General features: G+C 39.7%; 1 protein-coding gene across 4 annotated transcripts in view; it reads left to right on the top strand.

Moving 5' to 3' along the window:
- Positions 1–19,112, top strand: part of LOC124712506 (tau-tubulin kinase homolog Asator) — a 625,336-nt gene that overhangs the window by 597,511 nt on the left and 8,713 nt on the right. For all 4 annotated transcript variants that reach the window (XM_047242811.1, XM_047242808.1, XM_047242809.1 and 1 more), the window contains one exon: positions 9,836–10,078. In XM_047242811.1, the coding sequence (XP_047098767.1) occupies positions 9,836–10,078 (243 nt within the window). The remainder of the gene's footprint in view (positions 1–9,835; positions 10,079–19,112) is intronic.

Raw genomic sequence — 19,112 nt, 5'->3', positions numbered from 1 at the left:
TTCATCAGAGAATTGAATATTTCAAAGAATTATTTTCTGGATGCCATTTTAGCTGAACAATAGTCATCTTTGAAAATATGGTATGTAAAGTTCTGGCAGACTATATATAATTTGGGTGTATATAAATTAGGAGTAAAGGAAGCACCACATTGAATAATAGAAGTTCTCAGTTATCGAAAGATGCACACAAAAAAGAATGAAAACTTCTCTAGCTTTTGGCTGTATCCTTTTATGAGCTAAAGTACATGTACACACGACTCCTCCTCCTCCTCCTCCTCCTCCTCCTCCTCCTCCTCCTGGGATGAGGGGTTTGTCAGGTGTAGTGGGTGAGAGGAGAAAAGATGTGAGGAGCAGGAAGGAGGGTTGGGGAAGAGTGACTGACAGCTCATAAGTCAGCAGCAGGGACACAGAATAGGAATGCAACATGTGGGCACCAGAACCAGGGAGTTTGTGCAGCACATGATAACATTGACGTGCGTGAGTGGATTAAAGGACATGACTCGAGAGGAAGGAGAGGGGTGGGTATAGAGAGTTAGCAGAGATTGAGGATAGGAGGATTACAGGAATGACAGATATGTTGCAAGCATAACTCCTTGGTATAGAAAAGACGGTGCTAGTGGAAATGATCCGGAAGCACCTCTTGAAGTGGCTTAGTAGTGTGTTCTGCCCCTGGATGGTCAACTCTGCTGTCGGCCACAGTTTGGTGGCAGCCATTCTTTCTGACAGACAGTCGGTAGTCGTGCCCACATAAAATGCTGTGCAAAAAATTGGTATATGACATGGCTGCTTTCACATGTGGTCCTGTCTTTGATGACTGGACCCTTGCTTCTGCTATCAGCATTAGTTCAGAAAAGTATCCCTGTTGTTATTGTTGTGGTCTTCAGTCTGAAGACTGGTTTGATGCAGCTCTCCATGCTGATCTATCCTGTGCAATACTGTTCCTCTCCAAATAACTTCTGCAACTTACATCCTTCTGAATTTTCATACTACACTCATCTCTTGGTCTACCTCAGCAGTTTTTACCCTCCACACATCCCTCCAATATTAAACTGGTGATCCATTTATGTATCAGCCAAATTTCTTTGCTTCCCAAATCTATTCAGTATTTCCTCATTAGTTGTATGATCTACCCATCTAATCTTCAGCATTCTTCTGTAGCACCTCATTTCAAAAGCTCCACACAAATACTTTCAGAAAAGATTCCCTGATACTTAAATCTATATTTGGTGTTAACAGATTTCTCTTCTTCAGAAATGTTTTTCTTGCTATTGCTAGTCTATATTTTATATCCTCTCTGCTCTAGCCATCATTTGTTATTTTACTATTCTAATAGCAAAACTCATCTGCTACTTTAAGCGCCCTCTTTCCTAATTTAATTCCCTCAGCTTCACCAGGTTTAATTTGACTACATTCCATTATCCTTGCTTTGATTTATTGATTTCCGTCTTACTTTTCGTCTTACCTTTCAAGGTACTGTCGATTCAGTTTAACTACTCTTAAAAGTCCTTTGCTGTCTGTATCTGACAGAATTACAATCTCATCAATAAACCTCAAAGTTTTTATTTCTTCTCTCCGAACTTTAATTCCTTCCCCAAAGTTTTCTTTGGTTCTCTTTACTGCTTGCTAAATGTACAGATCGAATAACATTGGTGATAGGCTACAGCCCTGTCTCACTCCCATCTTAACCACTGCTTCCCTTTCCTAACCCTCGACTCCAGTAACTGCTGTTTGTTTTCTGTAAAAGTTGTAAATAGCCTTTCACTTCCTGTATTTTACCCATGCTACCTCCAGAATTTCAAAGAGAGTATTCCAGTCAACAATGTCAAAAGCTTTCTCTAAGTCTACAAATGCTATAAATGTAGGTTTGCCTTTCCTGAGTCTATGTTCTAAGGTAAGTTGTAGTGTCAGTCTTGCCTCGCGTGTGCTCACATTTCTCCAGGCTCCAAACTGATCTTCCCCAAAGTTGGTTTCTACCAGTTTTTCCATTCTTCTGTAAAGAATTCTTGTTAGTATTTTGCAAGTATGACTTATTAAACCAATAGTTGGGTAATATTCACACCTGTCAGCATCAGTGTTCTTTGGAATTGGGCTGATATATTCTTCTTGAAGGCTGAAGGCATTTCATCTGTCTCATATATCTTGCACACCAAATGGAAGAGTTTTTTTCATGGCTGGCTCCTCCAAGGCTGTCCGTATGCCTAGCTAAAAGCTAATCCCATATCCTATTCCTTAAATACTGCCTGAGTTATCGACTGCCCCCACCTCCCCTTGGCCATTCCTGGGTTCATGTAGCTACACTAAAAAGGAGGGGGTAGCTGGAAACCTAATACTGTATTTTTTGGACTATGGGACGCTATAGACTATAAACCACATCTTAATTTTTAAGCAATTTTTTTTAAATAACTTTTCACCATTTTTATTATTTTATTGCAAAGTTAGACTAAAAAAGTTCTTAGTCTCTAAAACTGAAATGATCTTTAAAATCACTGAAAATTGTCATCAGCACTTTCTTCTCCTTCCTCCTCCTCTTCATTGTTGTCATTGTCCTTCCTTTCAGTGTGAATTCATGTTGGGTTTAATCCATTTGTTCCACTCTTCTCTCATGTACACTTTAGTTTTATTCATTGAGACATCAAGAGGTTTCAGTTGTGAATTAATTTCTCCTGGAATGACCGAAAGCTCTGTATTTCTCTGTCTCAATTTTTCTTTCACAGAATTTTTGAAATGACTACTAAACTGATTCAGCACAAGAAGAGAACTCTTCTTCATTAAAACACCTTTCATACCAGCCTCAGTTCTCTAACCCGTGTCATGTATGTGAAAAAAACCTGGCAGTATTTCAGAGGATTTTGTAATTGTTTTTTGCTTGAACATCTTCATTGGATTAGTTATGACATGTAAGGACAACAGTGTAAAACATTTTTTCATGTACACTTTTTTTATAGTTACAGTTTCAGCATCTTTCATGGTAACAGTTCTGTTACTCGACATATCAAATGTCAAAGGAGTTTTGTCCATATTTGTTATTTGGATTAGATCCACACTGCTTTTATTTTAATGTTGAATAATAAAGTGATGGAAAGATAATACTTTCTCTTCTTACTCTTGTGGCATTTTTTGAGATATTTTAGTTTTGATTCACATGCTAGGTCCATGATGCTTAGTATACCTGTAGCATCAACCAGTTCTACACTTAGTCCATTAAGTTCCACTATGGTGCTAGCGTACAAGCTTGTTTTGAATTATTTTTGTATTAATTCCAGTGCCATTTTGACAGTGTCCTTGAATCCTTTTCAAAACATCATCTTCTAGTTTTGGCCAATTTGCGTTCAGTCCTGTATTGGCACATTTAGTCTTCCTCATTTTTTTCAGTTCTTTACTAGCCTGCCAGTCGTGAATGGTTTTTTCTGTCGATGGAGGGTTGAAATTCTGCTCAGCTGCACTCTGTTTTATGTTGTTCTGCATATGCTATTACTTTCAATTTATATATATGACTATCTTTTATTTTTTTCTTTTATGAAACAAACTACTAACAAAAATATTGTACTGTTACCAATAACACAAATCAGTTTCAATTCAAGTTAAGTGGCACTGTAGACTGCTATGACACATCATAGGATAGGCAGTGTTCTGCGTTTGTGATGGCAGAACGGGAGAGAAACAATGGTAGCAAGCATGTGACACGTGACTCCTGACAATTCGTGTTCATCGCATCTGTGCACTGCCAGTTGAATTCAGTGTTGCCAGAGAGAGAGAGAGAGGGGGGGGGGGGGGGGGGGGGAAGTTTCGTATGGCATCGAATATAAGGCCACAGCAAAGTGTATTGTATTATATTACGCACACAAAAGGAAAAAAACACATCTGAGTCATAATAGTTGGTATAGTTTATTAGTTTTCAAATGAACACAAAAATATATTGGTGAAAAAAATATTAGCACCAGAAGCCACAAACTTTAACTAAAAGTGTGTCACTACCTAGTGACATGGTGTGCAAGAGCAATTTACATCTGATCTGTAATTTAACATAACATGTATAAGGTACTTTGTAATATTAAATTTCACTCTGGCTTTAACATCATTATCCTGAAATAAAATGTTCACCTCATCACTGTCATAGGCCACTAGCATTAAGATTGCTCTGTGTGTGGGGTTCGTCACATGTAACTGTTAGGTAAGTTTCCATCCTCACAGAAACAACTGTGTGTCCATAAATAAACTGTTTTCACTGGGTTATTTTAACATCTGCATCAAGGGTTACTGTCAGAAGCTACACTTTGAGAATTTCTGCTCTATTTCTACAGGAAAGCCTCTGGTTAACTTGCAAATGAACGTAGCAAAGCAGGTAGATTGCAGGTTTTCTGTATCATAATGTCAGACTTCCTTCTCCTGATAATGGCGTCCTCCTGAGTAGTCCCCGCTCAGAGATCCGAATGGGGGACTATTTTACCTCCGGAATATTTTACCCAAGAAGACACCATCATCATTAACCATACAGTAAAGCTGCATGCCCTCGGGAAAAAATACAGCTGTAGTTACCCCTTTCTTTCAACCGTTCGCAGTACCAGCACAGCGAGGCTGTTTTGGTTAGTGTTACAAGGCCAGATCAGTCGATCATCCAGACTGTTGCCCCTGCAACTACTGAAAAGGCTGCTGCCCCTCTTCAGGAACCACACGTTTGTCTGGCCTCTCAACAGATACCCCTCTGTTGTGGTTGCACCTACGGTACGGCTATCTGTATTGCTGAGGCACGCAAGCCTCCCCACCAACAGCAAGGTCCATGGTTCATGGGGGGAGAAAGAAAACTGGCGTTCTACGGATCGGAGTGTGGAATGTCAGATCCCTTAATCGGGGAGGTAAGTTAGAAAATTTAAAAATGGAAATGGATAGGTTAAAGTTGGATATAGTGGGAATTAGTGACGTTTGGTGGCAGGAGGAACAAGACTTTTGGTCAGGCGAATACAGGGTTATAAATACAAAGTCAAATAGGGGTAATGCAGGAGTAGGTTTAATAAAGAATAAAAAAATAGGAATGCGGGTAAGCTACTACAAACAGCATAGTGAACACATTATTGTGGCCAAGATAGACACGAAGCCCACGCCTACTACAGTAGTACAAGTTTATATGCCAACTAGCTCTGCAGATGACGAAATAATTGAAGAAATGTATGATGAAATAAAAGAAATTATTCAGATAGTGAAGGGGGACGAAAATTTAATAGTCATGGGTGACTGGAATTCGGTAGTAGGAAAAGGGAGAGAAGGAAACGTAGTAGGTGAGTATGGATTGGGGCTAAGAAATGAAAGAGGAAGCCACCTGGTAGAATTTTGCACAGAGTACAACTTAATCATAGCTAACACTTGGTTCAAGAATCATAAAAGGAGGTTGTATACATGGAAGAAGCCTGGAGATACTGACAGATTTCAGATAGATTATATAATAGTAAGACAGAGATTTAGGAACCAGGTTTTAAATTGTAAGACATTCCAGGGGCAGATGTGGACTCTGATCACAATCTATTGGTTATGAACTGTAGATTGAAACTGAAGAAACTGCAGAAAGGTGGGAATTTAAGGAGATGGGACCTGGATAAACTGACTAAACCAGAGGTTTTACAGAGTTTCAGGGAGAGCGTAAGGGAACAAATGGCTGGAATGAGGGGGAAAGAAATACAGTAGAAGAAGAATGGGTAGCTTTGAGGGATGAAGTAGTGAAGGCAGAAGAGGATCAAGTAGGTAAAAAGACGAGGGCTAGTAGAAATCCTTGGGTAACAGAAGAAATATTGAATTTAATTGATGAAAGGAGAAAATATAAAAATGCAGTAAATGAAGCACGCAAAAAGGAATACAAACGTCTAAAAAATGAATGGCTCTGAGCACTGTGGGACTCGTCTAAAAAATGAGATCGACAAGAAGTGCAAAATGGCTAAGCAGGGATGGCTAGAGGATAAATGTAAGGATGTAGAGGCTTATCTCACTAGGGGTAAGATAGATACTGCCTACAGGAAAATTAAAGAGACCTTTGGAGAAAAGAGAACCACTTGTATGAACATCAAGAGCTCTGATGGAAACCCAGTTCTAAGCAAAGAAGGGAAAGCAGAAAGGTGGAAGGAGTATATAGAGGGTCTATACAAGGACAATATTATGGAAATGGAAGAGGATGTAGATGAAGATGAAATGGGAGATAAGATACTGCGTGAAGAGTTTGACAGAGCACTGAAAGACCTGAGTCGAAACAAGGCCCCGGGAGTAGACAACATTCCATTAGAACTACTAACAGCATTGGGAGAGCCAGTCCTGACAAAACTCGACCATCTGGCGAGCAAGATGTATGAGACAGGCGAAATACCCTCAGACTTCAAGAAGAATATAATTATTCCAATCCCAAAGAAAGCAGGTGTAGACAGATGTGAAAATTACCGAACTATCAGTTTAATAAGTCACGGCTGCAAACTACTAACGCGAATTCTTTACAGACGAATGGAAAAACTAGTAGAAGCCGACCTAGGGGAAGATTAGTTTGGATTCCGTAGAAATATTGGAACACGTGAGGCAATACTGACCCTACGACTTATCTTAGAAGCTACACTCCTGGAAATTGAAATAAGAACACCGTGAATTCATTGTCCCAGGAAGGGGAAACTTTATTGACACATTCCTGGGGTCAGATACATCAGATGATCACACTGACAGAACCACAGGCACATATCCACAGGCAACAGAGCATGCACAATGTCGGCACTAGTACAGTGTATATCCACCTTTCGCAGCAATGCAGGCTGCTATTCTCCCATGGAGACGATCGTAGAGATGCTGGATGTAGTCCTGTGAAACGGCTTGCCATGCCATTTCCACCTGGCGCCTCAGTTGGACCAGCGTTCGTGCTGGACGTGCAGACCGCGTGAGACGACGCTTCATCCAGTCCCAAACATGCTCAATGGGGGACAGATCCGGAGATCTTGCTGGCCAGGGTAGTTGACTTACACCTTCTAGAGCACGTTGGGTGGCACGGGATACATGCGGACGTGCATTGTCCTGTTGGAACAGCAAGTTCTCTTGCTGGTCTAGGAATGGTAGAACGATGGGTTCGATGACGGTTTGGATGTACCGTGCACTATTCAGTGTCCCCTCGACGATCACCAGTGGTGTACGGCCAGTGTAGGAGATCGCTCTCCACACCATGATGCCGGGTGTTGGCCCTGTGTGCCTCGGTCGTATGCAGTCCTGATTGTGGCGCTCACCTGCACGGCGCCAAACACGCATACGACCATCATTGGCACCAAGGCAGAAGCGACTCTCATCGCTGAAGACGACACGTCTCCATTCGTCCCTCCATTCACGCCTGTCGCGACACCACTGGAGGCGGGCTGCACGATGTTGGGGCGTGAGCGGAAGACGGCCTAACGGTGTGCGGGACCGTAGCCTAGCTTCATGGAGACGGTTGCGAATGGTCCTCGCCGATACCCCAGGAGCAACAGTGTCCCTAATTTGCTGGGAAGTGGCGGTGCGGTCCCCTACGGCACTGCGTAGGATCCTATGGTCTTGGCGTGCATCCGTGCGTCGCTGCGGTCCGGTCCCAGGTCGACGGGCACGTGCACCTTCCGCCGACCACTGGCGACAACATCGATGTACTGTGGAGACCTCACGCCCCACGTGTTGAGCAATTCGGCGGTACGTCCACCCGGCCTCCCGCATGCCCACTATACGCCCTCGCTCAAAGTCCGTCAACTGCACATACGGTTCACGTCCATGCTGTCGCGGCATGCTACCAGTGTTAAAGACTGCGATGGAGCTCCGTATGCCACGGCAAACTGGCTGACACTGACGGCGGCGGTGCACAAATGCTGCGCAGCTAGCGCCATTTGACGGCCAACACCGCGGTTCCTGGTGTGTCCACTGTGCCGTGCATGTGATCATTGCTTGTACAGCCCTCTCGCAGTGTCCGGAGCAAGTATGGTGGGTCTGACACACCGGTGTCAATGTGTTCTTTTTTCCATTTCCAGGAGTGTAGATTAAGGAAAGACAAACCTACGTTTCTAGCATTTGTAGACTTGGAGAAAGCTTTTGACAATGTTGACTGAAATACTCTTTCAAATTCTGAAGGTGGCAGGGGTAAAATACAGGGAGCAAAAGGCTATTTACAATTTGTATAGAAACCAAATGGCAGTTATAAGAGTTGAGGGGGATGACAGGGAAGCAGTGGTTGAGAAGGGAGTGAGACAGGGTTGTAGCCTCTCCTCGATGTTATTCAATCTGTATATTGAGCAAGCAGTGAAGGAAACAAAAGAAAAATTTGGAGTAGGTATTAAAATCCATGGAGAAGAAATAAAAACTTTGAGGTTCGCCGATGACGTAATTCTGTCAGAGACAGCAAGGGACTTGGAAGAGCAGTTGAATGGAATGGACAGTGTCTTGAAAGGAGGATATAAGATGAACATCAACAAAAGCAAAACGAGGATAATGGAATGTAGTCGAATTAAGTCGGATGATGCTGAGGGTATTAGGTTAGGAAATGAGACACTTAAAGTAGTAAAGGAGTTTTACTATTTGGGGAGCAAAATAGCTGATGATGGTCGAAGTAGAGAGGATATAAAATGTAGACTGCCAATGGCAAGGAAAGCGTTTCTGAAGAAGAGAAATTTGTTAACATCGAGTATAGATTTAAGTGTCAGGAAGTCATTTCTGAAAGTAATTGTATGGAGTGTAGCCATATATGGAAGTGAAACATGGACGATAAATAGTTTGGACAAGAAGAGAATAGAAGCTTTCGACAAAATGTGGTGCTACAGAAGAATGCTGAAGATTAGATGGGTAGATCACATAACTAATGAGGAGGTGTTGAATAGGATTGGGGAGAAGAGAAGTTTGTGGCACAACTTGACTAGAAGAAGGGATCGGTTGGTAGGACATGTTCTGAGACATCGAGGGATCACCAATTTAGTATTGGAGGGCAGCGTAGAGGGTAAAAATCGTAGAGGGAGACCAAGAGATGAATATACCAAGCAGATTCAGGATGATGTAGGTTGCAGTAGGTACTGGGAGATGAAGAAGCTTGCACAGGATAGAGTAGCATGGAGAGCTGCATCAAACCAGTCTCGGGACTGAAGAACACAACAACAACAACATTGTCAGACTAGTGACTTGCTTTTCTTTCCTGCATTTGCCAAGAGACTGTATTTCCACAGTACCAGTCTTGAAGAAGTAACTATTTGAAAGCTAATAAATGAATAATTAGATCTTTACATTAATTGCAACATGATCTGTCATGTGAAACTGTGTTTATCTAGTCATGTGTTATCAATCATTTCCTATTCCACAATTACTATAGTTATTGACATCTGTGTAGTCACCCATTTTATGGAGAGAACTATGAAGAGTATATTTCAGTCATTGAGGGAGAACGCCATGATTTAACAATGCATTATGTAACTAAGAATATTAAATGTTACAGGACCACAACTTTTTAATGTCTTATTGGAGATATTATCCACATCATATGAACTTCTACTTTTTAGGTCATGTTCATCTTTCTTATTTCAGATAGTTGTGTGAGGTTAATTTTTAATTCACTAAATGTCCTCATTATTGCTTCTTCAGTGTACTGTTTCACTTTTTATTCAGTATCATTTGCACCAGTTTTCACACCCACTGTTCAGAAAGGAATTATTAAAAATACCTGTCACACACGAATTTTAAAAACAGTGCTTGTCCCCTTAGCATTGCACCTTTGATAATAGAATGGGATCTTGAATTTTGAAAGCTACAAGTTACCAAAACTATCATAATTCCCCCCAGTTTTCTAATTATTTTGACATTTTGCTCACTGACATCCTTGCAGGAGTAATGAAGAACATGAAGAAGTTGGTGTAGCAATCCCATTACGCAGATGCCAGACTTTGCCAGATGCGCGACCGAGTGACGAGGACTCCTCGGACGCACGCCTGGCAGCGTGCACGCCTGCACTGCGCAGACGTCGTGAGAGAGAGGCGAAGTATGTGACGGACCAGTCGCAGCTGAACCTGCGCTTCCGCCGGCCGGGCCAACGTAGTCAGCAGCAGCAGTTGCAGCAGCAGCGTCAAAGGTAAGTTTGTCACTTGTTGTTTATCTACCTCTGCATGCCTTTTCTCATGTTTGTTTGTCTCTGTACATGTTTTCTTTCTGTTGCCATCTGATACACAATTTTTTTGTCCGTCCTCCACATTCTTTTGCTTGGATATTTGGCTCTTCCTGTCATACTTTGGTGTGTGCAGCATCATACATGTTGAAGTGCATGCACTGTCAACGATCGTACAGAAAGCAGAACCCAGCATATTACAGTGATATGTTAGTGTTTCTGTAACATTTATACTATATGTGCACTTCCTGTTTTAATTTCAGTTATCGTGTCTCTTAATTCCAATGTTAACCACTATTTTATGCTGTACGTTCTTGAAACAATATTGAACATCACTCGCTGTTATCTAGTAAAACTAGAGTTGCATGTCATACATTGTGATTAGGAGGAGCTAGTTTTTGCAGAGTAGTGACGCAGTGTCCCATGCGATTGTTTGGCTTACTTTGTTGCTAACCAGAATTAGTAATTAGACTTTCCTCTGCAGTATGGACTAAATTGTGAGCTGTTACTAATACTGCGCGGTCCATTTAGTGGCTTTAATTAAACAGCTTTATCAAAGAAACTTGTAGCATAATTCCCACATTGCATGCCATTTCTGTGAAGGCATCTGCTGTAACTTGCTCCGTAAAAGAACTTGTTATGTGTATACTTCTAATGGCTTTTTTAGGAGTCATTGAGGACTTTCTGCTATTAAAATGGCAATGACATACCCAGCAGACACATTAAAATAACACTGTTCTGTTTAAATTTGAAAACCACATTCCACCAGTTATGGAGTAACAATAAAACAGGCAAATGAACTTGAGACTTCTTGGCGGATTAAAACTGTGTGCCAGACTGGAACTCAAACCTGGAACTTCACGTCTTGGCATGAGTATCAAACTGAGCTGCCTATGCATGACTCGTGAGCTGCCTTCACAGATTTAATGTACGTTTTGTACTTTGCAAATTTTTTAAAACAATACATACACATCACTGCAGAATGAAAGTGTCATTCCCCAACTGAACTTATTTAACAAATTCAGTTATGAACTAACTGAGTTCCAGAGGAAGGAAAATGTTGACATAAGACAAGGCAATCGCAACGGTTGCCTCCTGCCTTTTACACCTGTTTACCCATCCCTTGTTGTCTGCATTGTATCATCTTTGATTTATGGATGCTCATTAACAGAGCTCAAATCAGTCTTCATTTATGTAGCAGCCACACCTGGATATATCATTTTGAAAAGATAAGTCTAGCTATAAGTCCTTTATTTATAGGCATGACTGATTTTGCAGCATTTTAGCTGCATCGCCCGGTGCAAGCTGTACAAACTGATGGACAAAGATTCATGTAAGGCAAGAAAAGTATATATGGGAAATGAGTAGTATATATGGGATGAACATACCCACAAAATAAAGTAAAGCTCCAGTCGAGAAAGGAGAATGGGATGACCCATCATACATAGTCAGCAATTTTGCATTGAGTATCAGGTGTCTAACATAACATAACATAACATAACATAGAATGCTCCCATGATATCTAGAAAGGACGAACGCTAATAAGAAGAAATTTTTATGAAGAGACCATCAGGTAGGAAAAATACTAATAAATTCCACTCACCATGAGTAACAGTATCTGATGAGCTAACAGCATCCTGATGTAATGAAATCATAATCAAAGTACAAACTGGTATGATCATATTCGGGATAACGTTAAATTTGAGCAGCTAACTGTCTCTCATTTACTTAAAATGGATTGAAAAATGTACTACTAAAGAAGCAGTTATTCAGTCTTAAATTGTAGTTAATCCTCCAAAAAATTAACTGCAGTTTAAGATTGAATGAAAGTGTCTTTACCTGTGTTTTTTTTTAATGCATTTTAGATTGGTTGGAGAGGAAAGGGACCAAACTGCAGGGTCATCAGTCCCTCCATTTTATGAGGGACTGTTAGCTTCTCAAATTTTACGTCGTCCTGTAGATGATCATATACAACCTGTGTTCTGATCACAATTTCATTATGCAGAGAATCCATTAGCTCACCAGATATTGTTACTCATGGTGAATGGAAATTTATGTATTTTACCTACATGATGGTCTCTTAAAGGAATTTCTTCTTATTAACTTTTGTTCTTTCTAGCTATCATGGGAGCATTCTATGTTATTTTATGTTTGACATACAATATTTAGCTAAAAATTGCTGACTATGGCTGCTGGGTCATCCCATTCTCTTTCCTCAATTGGAACATGACTTGATTTTGTATGTTCATCCCATACGTACTTTCCATTTTAGTTACGTTACATGAGTCTGTTTGTCAATTTGTACTACTTGCACCTGATGATGCAGCTAAAATGCTGCAAAATGGGCCATGCCTGTAAATAAAGGACAAAAGTTGTCTTATCTATACCACATAAAGACAAGTCATTGTTTAACATTGTTACCAAAAATTTGGAAAAGTTCATGACTAATTTTTTTCAGACTTTTACACAATACTGTAATAAAGGTAGTCATGGGCTACATATTTTTAAAATGTTTATCATATATAAATGTGTATGTACTATATAAAGGGGAAACAATGTTAGCAAAAATCTCAAAAAGTTCTTCACCGATTTACTTCAAATTTTTCCACGAAATGCTAGTTAACGTTTGGACAGACAGAGGCTACATATTTCTTTCAATATGTATTGTATATCAACATATATACGAGGGTTGCCCAGAAAGTAACGCACTGCAATTTTTTTTTTATTTATTTATTTTTTCTCTCCCTGCAACAATTCCTTAGTGAACATAATGAGAATTACACACACAAAAGAATGGTGTTTTATCTACACACCCTATTTTTCCACGTAATCTCCATCCCATTCAATGGTCTTCCTCCAGCATGAAACAGGGGCATGTATGCCCTGTCAATACAAGTCCTCGTCCTGGCGGTGGAGCCAATGCTTCACTGTGTGAATCAGCTCCTCATCGTCCTCAAAATGTCTTCCATGAGTGACATCCTGTAATGGCCCAAACATCAGACTTGCTGCGACATGTCAGCTGTGACAGCCGCGGATGGTCTCCCCAACAGTTGCAAATCATGGAGCACTGCCAACCTGCCTTCTGATGACCTCACCCTCTGTGCCTTGTGACTGACTGTACTTCTGTTGACAGCAGGTGCTCCATAGACTTTGCACAAGCGTTTGTGAATATTCCCCAGCAGTGAGAAATTCAGTCATGGCATATCGCTTGTAACGTACATCACCTAAGGAAGCCATTTTGAAACTGTCCTGCAGCTACGCTATCTGTCGGAAGTGACGGAAACTTGGCACGCTCACTCAGGAGACTTCAGATAATACATGCGTAACATTTTGCATTCGTAGCACTGTTTTAAGCTGAGGAAAAAATGCAGTGCATTAGTTCCTGAGTAACCCTTATATTTAAAGAGGTTGGCAAAAATCTTGACGCATTCTTGACCAACTTACTCCAAATTTTTACACAGTAGTCTAATAAATGTTCAGACAGTTATATATTTAAAAAAAAAAAACAACAATGAACAGAAACTTCCTGGTACATTAAAACTGTGTGCTGGACTGAGACTCAAACTCGGGACCTTTTGCCTTTCACAGACAAGTGCTATACCAACTGAGCTGCCCAAGAACAACTCATGATAGATCCTCACAGCTTTAATTCTGCCAGTACCTTGACTCCTATCTTTCATTCTAGAAACAATGTACAGGTTTTGTGTTATCACACTCACTCTTCTTATAGTTTAAAAAAATACATACACACCTATGTATTGTTTTATTTTCTTCCCTGCAATCTGTTTTAACAGAAACTATGCGAAATACTGACATTGAAACTACTATCCTCGCTGATCTACCAATGATTCAAACCAGTTACCCATTCATTTAAAATGACTTCAGTTCCCAGTCAAGGTTTCATTAGCAATAGCAGTAAGCAAGTGTACCTTTCCACATTTTCCAAACAACAACATGAATTTGGATAGATTGCTGCTCAACACATATCAGAGGTGTTGAGTGACTGACAGCACCTTAAAAGTAGTTGTTGAACATTTATTATTCTTGGACATTTATTATTCTGCTGTCAGACAAAGTTTTGTGTGTTCACAGTGCCCAGGGAAGACAGTGGCCAAATGCATTTTGCCAGTGTGTGTATGAATGTGTGTGTTTCTTCATTTTATGAATGACTTTGGCTGAATAATATGCAACTACTTTTAAATGTGCCCTTCCACAGCTCATTGCCGCCTGTGTGTGGTGAGCAGCAATCTACCCTATTCCATATTGTTTTCATATGCATCCTCATTTCAGTTAGCCAGAGATGTTAACAGTGCACTCTATTAATCCAGCACCAGTGCATGTTAAAGAATAGCTTTCTGTTCACTTCACTTTTAACTTATCTTCTGCAACACTGTCCCTCTCCCTCTTGCTTTCCAGTTAATCTGTGCATTTGAAATTGTACCATGTTTTTGATTATTTGAGCAGCCTATGTTTTATAAAATGTAACCTTCTGTAACGAATTTGGCCCATATATTCTCAGTAGCAGACTTAGATTACTTTGTCATCTAATAACCTTGTTGAAGATCACATATGGAATAATTCACCTGTTGAAGCATAAATTTTCCATCAGTTACCCTGTTCCATTTTCTAGTATTTAGAATATAGTTTTCTTGCCTTCTATTTTTTTTTTAAATGTTTTTAGTTTAAAAATAGAAGTTATCCACTGAATGTTGTAATCATGAAGAAAACTTTGGGTCAGCATTTAATACATGCTTAGTAAAATCCTTTTGTGTTTTAGATGAGAATATATCACAGTTCTGAATGTAATAGATGGAATGCTTTAGATGGTGATGTTACTAAAATACCCCATTATTGACTGAGCTTGGGCAAATAATTTTAAATTCAAGAAATTCACAGTTTTTTAAGAGTACATTTTACTTTCACAGCTATTGTATAAGTTGTCGTTTGGTGTCCAGTAACAGTACATGTAATTCAGTTAGCACATTTTAGCAGTTTATAAATATTAAAGGCAGTAATAAACACTATTAACATTTGACAGTACCTTTTGAAACCACACAAATCTGCACTCATTGAATATACTATTTACTACTCAAAATAAATAAAATACAGTCATTTACGTGACTTTTCTGTGTGTTTTTATTAAAGTCAAGATAGATAAAAATATATCTCCAGTAAGCTAAGACTAATATAATCAGAATTTGCCATTGTGTCTAAACTTCTGCCTGAAGCGTGCAAATTAGGAGACACACAAATAAAAATCCAACTCATTTCAGACAAGATGTACAAAATTTGATTACCACCACCAAACTTTCTATCTATAATTCAAATTAATTTCTGTATATACTAATGGTGTTTGGTTTAATCATTTTAAGAGAGCAATATAAATGACAGCCAGTGTTAATATAGCTGAAGAATATGTATTCATTAGCAGAGAAAAGTATCTTCTTTAATTTAACAAAAACATTTGATTTTTGGGGTCAGTAGTTTGTATAAGTTGTAACATTACAAAATTAGAAGATAAATTGAACTGTGGTTCGAGATATAAATTCTTCTCAAATTAGGGCTTAAGACAGATACTATTAGAGTTCATCTAGTGACAAGTACTCTGTTTGTGCTAGTGTACTGGTTATGTGCTCTGTTCTTCGTCTGTCAGGTGTTTTTTTTTTTTTTTTTATTCGAAAGCAGAATAATTCCTTTACTACCTCACTATTTTCATATTTCTTTGGTTTACTTTCAGTCCATAATGTTTGCTAATTATGCTGTTCATCCCATTCTTCAGGCCTTGTAATTCTTCCTTACTTTCTCTAAGGATAACAATGTCATCAGTAAATCTTAGTGGTGACAGCCTTTCACTCTGAACTATAATTCCACTCACAAATAATATAAATATATTTAATATATTTCCATCATTGCTTTTCAGTGTGCAGGTTGGACATTAGGAAAGAAGGAAAGAAAGATTGCACTGCCTTTTTTAATCTGGCATTTCTATCTTTATTGCTTGCTCATTATTCTTGTATATACTGGATATTATCTGCCTGCCCCTAGAGGTTTCAAACATCTTGCACAAGTTTATGTTGTCAAATGCTTTTTCTAGGTCAACAAATCTTGAGTGTCTTGATTTTTCTTACATCCTGCCTCCATTATCAAGCACAATATTGTTACTGACTTTGTGGTGCCTTTACCTTTCCTAATACCAAACTGATTGTCACCCAAAAGTTCCCCAATGTTCTTCTCCATTCTTTTGTATATTACTTTTGTCAGCAACACGATACATGAGGTGTTAAATTTGCATTCCTCTGCTTTTGCTGTTTTTGAGACAGCATGGTTAATATTCTCCTGAAAGTCAGATAATTAATTTTCACTTAAAATAAGGGAAATCAGAGCTCATACGGAAAGATATAGGTGTTCATTCTTCCCGCCTGTTATACGAGATTGGAATAATAGAGAATTGTGAAGATGGTTCAATGAACCCTCTGCCAGGCACTTAAATGTGATTTTTGCATAGTATCTATGTAGATGTAGATACTGTTTGTATGAAAATAAACTAGAATTTGGTACACACATGTGAAATTCCTTATTCTTATAAAAAACCATTCAAAAGTCATGATTGCACAAAACTTTTTTTAAATGAAGACAATTGATTTCAACAGTTATCTTCAGGTTTACATATGCTGCATACAGCATCGTATCTAGCATATGTAAACAGATGTGCTATTGTGTACCGTATTTGTATCATGCACTGAGCATCTCTGAGCAATACCTATATGGATAAGATGCTATGTCTTGTTAAATATTTTAGTGATGCCAAATGTTTATAATGCGCTGATTTCTATTCACTTGACATCATGTGCATGAGGTCAGCCTAAAATGAACATGTTTTACCACAAAAAAAGTAATGTTCAAGACCTGAAGATAACAGCTAAGACTGTTGAAACCAGCTGTCTCGAATAAAAAAATATTTGTTGTGATCCCGGCTTTTTAATGGTTTTTAAACAATTAAAACAGATTGCCCTCCAATACTTTCATAATGAGAAAATTCAGTCCTTATATATACCAATAATACTGTTCAATCTCCACAAATAAAATATGTACTTTATTTTCTGTTTCATGTATAATATTTTTGTACAAACTTTAGTTGTATTATCAATACTTCCATTTACATGATTCAATATTTGTTACTTGTTACTTGTCACTTGTGTTTGGAATTTAAATAACATTTTAAAATGTTGCAACTTATGAGGTTCAGACCACCTGCATTATGATTGTAAGACTTCTGCACTGTGCAATCTGCTGTCGGCAACAATTTTCATAATCCAGAAACCTTTTGTACTTAAGAGTGCAAAGAATTCTTCTAATCTTAAAAGGCAAACTGATGCGATTCATGCAGTAATTTCACCTTAGCCTCCTTGCACTTCCTACTGATTTCATTTCTGAGTGAACCTTACTTTCATCTTTTGTTGTTCAACTGAACTATTCCTTTTGTTATCTTTGCAGTTATCTTTCTGCTATCTGTATTCCTGTCTCACTTCTGCAGTGGCCCTTTTTAAGTGATTTCTGTTTCTCTCTCTCTCTCCCTCTCCCTCCCTCCCTCCCTCTCCCTCCCTCCCTCCCTCCCTCCCTCCCCCTCCCTCCCCCTCCCTCCCCCTCCCTCCCTCCCTCCCTCCCCCTCCCTCCCTCCCCCTCCCTCCCTCCCCCCCCCCTCCCTCCCACTCCTCCTCTCCCTCCCTCCTGCTTCAGATGATGATATGTATAACTAGCTCTTACTGTTGATTTATAACCAGCTCCACAAAAGATTTTTGAGAAAGGAAAGGCTGTCTCTCCTACTTATAAGTCAGTGATTCTAAGCTACCACATGCAATTGTCTCAGCAAATGAGATCAACTATATCATAATGTAGTCTGATAAACTATGCTAGCCGGTGGCATTGCAGGCACATGACCCAGTAAGAAATGTATACAACCAGAGAAGAGAAAATGGCGGGTAATTCTAGTGACAGTACAGACCAACAGTGGGCAATCAACTGGTAAGAGAAATTTTGACAAAGGGCAGATCATTATGGCCTGGTGCCATGCATGTTCATCTCAGAAACAGTGAAGGTTGTTGGTTGGTTGGTTGTTGGTTGTGTGCTACTACTGTGAGCGCTACAGGGAAAGATTAACGGATGGTGAAACCGAGAGAAGTTGAGCATTGTATGTCTCATCGCAGAATGTGGAAATTGCTGGCTTGGCTGTTGTTAAAGCAAGATAGTCAGTCATCTATGGAAGATAGTAGCAAAGTACATTGCTTGTGCATGGCATTAAACGTAAGACTCTGCAGTAGATGACCCCTATGTCTTCCCATGTTGACCCAATATAACCACCAATTCCAGTTGCAATTGGAGTGGGCGTGGGATCCATGTGAAGGGACTACGGATCAATGGAAATGTCACCTGGTCAGATGAATCACTTTTCTTGTTACACCAGGCCAATGGTCATGTCTAGTAATTTTCTCACCTGCTGAAAAAAGACACTGCACAACAGATGCAGTACAGTGGGGGCAGTATTATGCTATGGGACACTCACCTCGGCTACCACGGGACCAATGGTGGTAGTGGAAAGCTCCATGACGGCTGTGGACAATGTGAAAATTATTGTGGACCATCATCATAGCTTCATCTTCGATGTCTTTCCCAATAGTAGTGGCATATTCCAGCTGGATAACTGTTTGAATCAGTGGCTTGAGGAACACAATAATGAACTCAAGTTGATGTTTTGGGAACCAAAACCCGATAGGACACTTCTGTGCCTGCATACCTCCAGGCTGGAATTTAAGGGAATTGTGTAGGTGTCTGGTACTGCATCCTCAGAAATCTACCAAGAGCTTGTTGAATCTGTTGTTCTGTTACATTTCAGAGGTGGACCAAGACACTATTAAGAAGTGTGTGATCACCCCCCCCCCCCCCTCCCCCCCACACCCCTGCCTTTTTTTTTTTACTGTAGTTCCACCCTGTATTTATGATAACT

The sequence above is a fragment of the Schistocerca piceifrons genome, chromosome 8 (assembly GCF_021461385.2).
Source record: "Schistocerca piceifrons isolate TAMUIC-IGC-003096 chromosome 8, iqSchPice1.1, whole genome shotgun sequence".
Classification (NCBI taxonomy): Eukaryota; Metazoa; Arthropoda; class Insecta; order Orthoptera; family Acrididae; genus Schistocerca; species Schistocerca piceifrons.
The sequence above is the reverse complement of the archived record's forward strand: the minus strand, read 5'-3'. Positions and strand labels throughout refer to the sequence as shown.